The sequence below is a fragment of the Limanda limanda genome, chromosome 22 (genome assembly GCF_963576545.1).
Source record: "Limanda limanda chromosome 22, fLimLim1.1, whole genome shotgun sequence".
In the NCBI taxonomy this organism is placed as follows: domain Eukaryota; kingdom Metazoa; phylum Chordata; class Actinopteri; order Pleuronectiformes; family Pleuronectidae; genus Limanda; species Limanda limanda.
This window is the reverse complement of record NC_083657.1, coordinates 7,531,052-7,537,485: the sequence shown is the minus strand read 5'-3', so window position 1 is coordinate 7,537,485 and position 6,434 is coordinate 7,531,052. Positions and strand designations below refer to the sequence as shown.

At 43.0% G+C, this 6,434-nt stretch overlaps 1 protein-coding gene across 1 annotated transcript; it reads right to left on the bottom strand.

The window, feature by feature from the left end:
• Positions 1 to 1,412: 1,412 nt before the first annotated feature.
• Positions 1,413 to 5,833, bottom strand: zpax4 (zona pellucida protein AX 4). The gene is made up of 16 exons (XM_061095813.1): positions 5,779 to 5,833; positions 5,615 to 5,704; positions 5,022 to 5,149; positions 4,649 to 4,717; positions 4,405 to 4,569; positions 4,235 to 4,331; positions 3,939 to 4,156; positions 3,155 to 3,514; positions 2,878 to 2,995; positions 2,599 to 2,804; positions 2,393 to 2,510; positions 2,130 to 2,302; positions 1,953 to 2,047; positions 1,757 to 1,875; positions 1,555 to 1,667; positions 1,413 to 1,442 (listed from the first exon to the last, which is right to left on the bottom strand). The coding sequence occupies exons 1-16, from the start codon at positions 5,831 to 5,833 to the stop codon at positions 1,413 to 1,415; spliced, it is 2,154 nt and encodes a 717-aa protein (XP_060951796.1).
• Positions 5,834 to 6,434: the final 601 nt, after the last annotated feature.

Sequence of the window (6,434 nt, the reverse complement as noted above, 5' to 3'; positions counted from 1 at the left end):
TGAAGCTGTCGCCCAGATGTGGACTCACCTGTGTGGTAGTCCCAGCCTCCATGATGTCGAGCGAGCCCAGCGGCCAGGTACAGGGGCAGGAGGGAGGGATGCTGCAGGGTCCGGCAGGAAACAGGGGGGACCACCCGCAGCCTGGACCTCTGACAGGGGGGGGGGGACATGGGACATGGAGGTGATAAACCAGCAGCATGTTTTCAAGGTTGCATTAAAGGTGAAAAACAAAAGTGGTGGAGGACTCACGGGTGGATGGTCTTCTCTGAGGGTCATGGTGGACCCGTGTGTTTAGGTTTGAGGCTCCAAAACAGTCACACGTGGCTAGAAGAAGAAATAACCTAAAAAGTTACCAATGCTGGTTGCTAACAGGTGGGAACAGTGACAACTACCGCCCCCTAGTGGTGGATGTATGTTTGACTGAACCGCTCCAATGAATCCAAACTTACACATACAATTCCAAAAACACTTAAGTCATTTTTTATTAAGTCATTTTAACTTGGGGTAAATGTCATGTTACTTTTTCATTATTTAGCTATCTGCACCGGGTGTCACCAGATAATGCCAAAGATATTTGACCAAAGACTGAATACAGTTTTTAAAATGAAATGTTAGTTGATGGTCGGACAAAAAACTTAATGATCCCCTCCAAACATATTTGGAAGATAAAATACCTTTGCCAGATAAAGATAATTTTAGTTATTTAATCCTTAAACAATTTAAATGCTGTATTAATTTTATCAACACTTATATTGATTTTAAATTGCTTTTTTTTTAATAAGGACGCCTTCGATTGATTTTAATATTTGACTTGTTTCGTAAAGCGCTTAAACCATGTTTAGGTGAGTGCTATATAAATGTCTTATATAACTGAAACAGGTATGAGCCCTTAACTTTCCTCCATCAGCACATTTAAAAACAAGTTAATCTGCACAGAGATTCCTAAAAATCTGTTTAGAGTGATGATCAAGCCCTTATACAGCAAAATATGTAAAGTGTGCCAATCTATAAAAAGAGCCATGATATCAAGGAGCATTAAGTGCATTGTATACTTTGAAATTGTTGGATCACAACAGCTGAATGCATCGAGGGCCTTTCACATCAGTATTAATTTGTGCACATTTTTTTACTGGGAACTTTTCATTAATAAATGTGCTTTTTTTCTGAACTGCCATTTGAATACGAAGTCCCACTTGTATCCACATCTAAACCATTTTAAGTAAGTTGCATCTTTGTACAAAATCTAAACTTGAATCTTTAAATAAAGATGTAACCCCAGACACCTTTAACAGCTTTCTTTGTTGATGCAGGTGTTAATTAAAAGGTGCAAAAACAGAATTTAAGAAAACAGCTTTATTCAATTCCATCTTTTAAAAATATGAAATTTTACATCCTTTAAATCAGGGCAGGGTTCAGTTTGGTTTGTAAAGCTCCTTGAGGTCCTGTGAAGAAATGTGAAAATTTAACAAACGGTCACAAAAAGCCTTTAAATTTGATTGTACAATTGTTGTTTTTTTTGCCTTTTATCAATGAATATTTATGAAATGGATAAACTCTGATGTAGCGAGCAGTTGGGTGGAAAACTGCAAGTGCTCTGGTTGTCCTTCTGGCAGCCAGTGTGGTTCGATGTTCTGTACTCGGCTTGACGGTGGTGGTCTGTTGAAATTCTGCACAGGAACACAAACAGAGCTGAAAATCTACGACAAATTTGACGACTGACAGCCAATGAGGTCCATCAGGTGGCGCTCTACTGTACCTGTGGAGGACTGGGAAGTGCGGATGATTTTGCCGACGCCGGGCGTGTCAGACTCAAACTTGTGCACAGAGAAGAGGCGGTGGAGCCCAGCCAGAGGGTACACACACTGCACTATCAACCTGGAAGACAAGGATTGAATTACCACCACAATCCATCAGAGGAATTTTGAAAATGAAAGTGTGATATACACACACACCTCTCGGTAATCGGCTCGGAAGCCACCTGGCTGTCACTGGAGTGCCTCTTGCTGTAGAAAATCTCATTTTGATAGGTCACCTTTTCCTTCACAAGCTAAATTAAAAAAAGAATATTTACGCATCTTAACTTCATAAATTCCAGGCAGGGTTAATTTGTTTAATGTCATGAGCACAACCTTGACTGTGGATCCACAGCTGTTGAGGGGGAAGGAGAACAGAGCCCTGGTGTCGTCTGCTTCTTTGGGTTCACAGAATGTTTTCAGGAGGTTGGATGTAGCAGGGATTCCTCCACTTGGGCCGGCCAGAGACAAGTCGGCCACCACAGTCATCTTGCCATTACTGGAACACACTGCACAGAGACAAATATAAAAAAAAAAAAACACAAGTCATCTGTGTGTTAAGTCCACAAATAACCCAGTGAAGCATAGGATATTCTTACCTATAAATTCAGTAGCAGTGAATGGACAAGTCTTGACAGCTGATCTCAGGACCTCTGATGTTTCACGATCCTTCACCAGGATCTCAAAAGTACCAATGAAGCCCTTCAAACTAAAGTCCTGCAGATACAATAATTGCTCTTAGTACAAAGACTTGTTCCATTAACCAACTGCAGGTTCATATTAAGTGCAATTGTCCTCATCCTACCCTGTACACGTATCCAGGCGTGAAGAGCGGCACCTCGAGCAGCAGAGTCTGACTATCATTGGTCAGGATGTAGCCCTGCTGGGTTGCCAGTTCTGGAGTCAGCAGGTCAGAACCGATACTGATGTGCCACAGGTAGTCGAAAGGCCGGTGCTCCAGTTTGAAGATGATGCCAGACTCGGCACAGACGGCATCAAACTCTGGAGGAGCTGATGGATACAGTACAATTTAACTCAATTCTCCAATTGGTTTGACGGTAAAAGTACGAGGTTTGTGACTTACCTATGTCCGATAGTGCCATGACTGAGGTCAGGTGGAAATACGGCTCATTCTCAGGCAGAACGGTCAGTGTGTAGTTGACTTCCAGGATGTGCTTCATAGCTTCATCTTCTTTAGAGAACTACAGACAGAAAACAAAACTCGAGAATGCATTTCCTGCTGAAAATGCAAAGTCCAGAAAACGCTGAATATTCAACAAAAGTAGTCTTCAGCATTCAACCGCTTTCACTGACCTCAACTAGTATTTTAAAGTTCATATTCCAATCATAAGACCTTTTACCTGATGTAGGACAACAGGGTCATCGAAAGGCACCGTCAGAGTGTAGCCATGGGTGTTGTTGGGATGAAAGACTTCGATGACGGTGTGGCCGCTTGTATTTGTAAAGGGAGCATCACACTTGTGGCCATTCAGCTCAACTGCAGACAGCTCAATGTCATCAGGGATGTCGCCGAGGTAGATGGTGAACGTGTGCTCTTCAACAACAGTTTGGTTTACAGTGAAGACTTCGAGCGGCAGCATGGGACTGGCCAGCGTCCTGTGATACTTCACTCTGGTCTCTTCTTGATCCTTATTCACAAAGATTTGCTCCAAGTAGAGGTGGAAGACGTAAAACTCGTTGAGGCCACCAGACACAAAGCTCTGCAAGAGATGGTAACTTTCAAAATTCAGATCAATTGTTTTCTTCTATTGCTTTTCTTAAATGCTACTAGAGGCAAAGAAAGCAGCACACTCCTCTGTAGTGATACACTTGGCTGCTGTAAATATTGAATGCATTACAATTATTCACATCAGCCACCAGGTGGTGCTCAAGGGGTTTTGGCTTCAGTTTTGGAGAGCTACCATGCAGTCTCTTTAAAAAGGACATCTATGGTGTAGCAAGATCCTCTCAAAGCCATTTTTACCTCCACTGCATCATATTTTATGTATCATCCATACAAGTTCGAATAAGATAATCTTGACATATTTTACCATTTAAATTTTTGGACCTTGAATTTAGCAAATGTTTCAAAGTCTAATGTGTCGTCAACCTTCAGTTATCCATCTGATGTCAGTGCCTTCTCACCTTCCTGTATCCTCCTTCAGCATTATAGGGGATGCTGATCTCCACTTTGCCGTCGTGCTCCTCCACAATGAAGCCCATCTCCTCTGCAACCGACTGCTGCACAAGTTCACCCCCGACATCGATGTTGATCTGTGTGTTGTTCAGACCAGACACCAGCGGGTTCAGCAGTTCAGGAGTCTCCCACACCATGTATCCAGCATCATCATATGATCCTTCATCTGTGGAGTGTAACACAATGCACATTTACTGGTTCGTCAAGGGAAAAGAGCCACGGCATTAAAGATTGGAATACTGACGCATGGAGCAAGTAGCCATGAGGTCCACAATGATGAAAACCCAGCTTTGTTTGGAGAACAGAGTTGCATGGACGACCTCTACTGGAACACCGTTCACCTGGAGAGAGCTAGTTAGAACTCGTTTTGGAATAAATGCCCAACAAGAAAGACGTTGCATCACTGCAGTTTACCTCCAGACTGGATGAGTGAGGTTGTCCATAGGGCGTACGAAATACAATACGTCTATCCGTCAGGTCAATCATGTAGCCCTGCTCACGAGCTTCAGAGAGGTTCATGGGTTGCAACTGCTCCTCCGCTGTGTGAAACATCACCTGCCAGTCTGAAGCAGCTGGAGCCTGGAATATAATAAAAATATATACAAACGGCTGCTAGAGATAACCAAAATCAGTTGCAGTCAACCAGGTATCAACATACATGCTTTTCAGCATTCCAATCATCAGTGGTCTCTCCAGATGGACAGGCCACCTCACTGCTCACAGACACCTGCAGAGAAATCAAAATGAGTCAACTTCTGAATACGGAATGAAAAGTATTCAAAATATAAACAAGCTTACTTCAATGTAGTTGGTCTCACAGGTAACTTCCCTGGGAGACAAGTGCAGAGAGGGAGTACAGGTTTTGTTCAAGGTATAGGTGACCTCCTTTCCTTCCTGGTTTGAAATCAGGTTGAAGTTGAAAGTGAAAACTTTATCATCCTGAAGGTGTAGAAAAATAAAATAGGATGGCTTTCAGTTTATTCCCATTTAACCACAGAACACCTGTATTTTGTGTGTGCGTTTGGCTGTACTTTATTGTCAGTGTGACAGCTGAAGTAGGAGGCTCGGAGCTCCACTTGGCCGGTTCGAGGGAGAACACTGACAGTGTAGCCACACTCAGCTGAATACTTCTGAGTGATGGGGTACACGCCTGTTTCATCTGAAAGAAATGGAAAGTAGTATAAAACCAGCACAAATTATTAAAAAAAAATCAGTTTCTGCAAAATCAGGTTAAATCTATATATATTTTTTAAACATTTAAAGGTTAAGAGGAACCTTTCTTCTCTAAATAGTGGATGTAGAGTCATTTAACAGGTGTCAGGATTATGTGAAGCATGGTTTAATGAAAAAGAAAATTGTTTAGCTCCCTGTAATGGCTGCTTGCCCCTTCTGCAGGCTATAGGGCATTTTACAGCAAAAGGGGGGGTGCAACTCCACCATAACCAAAACCAGCCTGTACAACCCCCCAAAAGAATCACACAATCACATTGAATTAACGAAATCTACAGTTTTAAAAGATAAGAGTAAGTTTTCTTGGGTCAATGTTTGCCCATCAGCTATTGGTTCTATCTGACAATAGGCCTCAACCCAGATTTAGGCCCTAATGAACCAGTGCTGGACTCACCTACGGCCTCAAAGTGAAGTTCCTCTCCAGTGAACGCAACATCCACAGCCATCACAAAGTAGCAGTCACGGCACTCGGTACTGTGAGCTCCTGTGAAAACAAACAGGTTGACTTCTCTACAAATCACACGATTCTAACGAGCCCACAAGCATTCCTTCAATTACCGTCAGGGATGTCGTCCGATTTTGCAGGCAACAATCCAGACAGGAGTAAGGCCATGCTGCAAGACAAACGCACATCATTTACACTGACACTCCTGAACATCCATTTTACACATGACCCTGTGTTATCGCCAACAAACCAACTTACCCAAACCAAAAGAGAAAAGCCATAGTTGCTGATGTGTTGGCACAGTGTCTAAAGCTAGCCTGGCTGCTAGGAAACTACACCTGCTACCACAAGCTAAAGTCAAACACTTGCTTGATACAACCTGATCACACTGGCACAATGAGGCCCTGTCGCCCCTTCACCTGCTTTTATAAGATAACAACTTGACCTCATGACGTGAATCAACTCTGCCCTGATCAGCTGCAGGTGATTGGTCATCCCTGTGATTGCCAATGAGGCGCACATGTGTGTGTCACCTGATTGGCTGGTGCAGGAAGTGACCTATAAAAGCAGGTGAAGGAGACAGAAGCACATGTTGCCAGCCTGATCAGGTTCTATCAAGCAAGTGTTTGACTTTTGTGTGTGGTAGCAGGTGTAGTTTGCTAGCAGCCAGGCTAGCTTTAGACACTGTGCCAACACGTCAGCAACTATGGTGTTTGGTTCCAGCCTCGTGTAAGAATCTCTGATTATCATTTACAAGTATTTTGTTGAC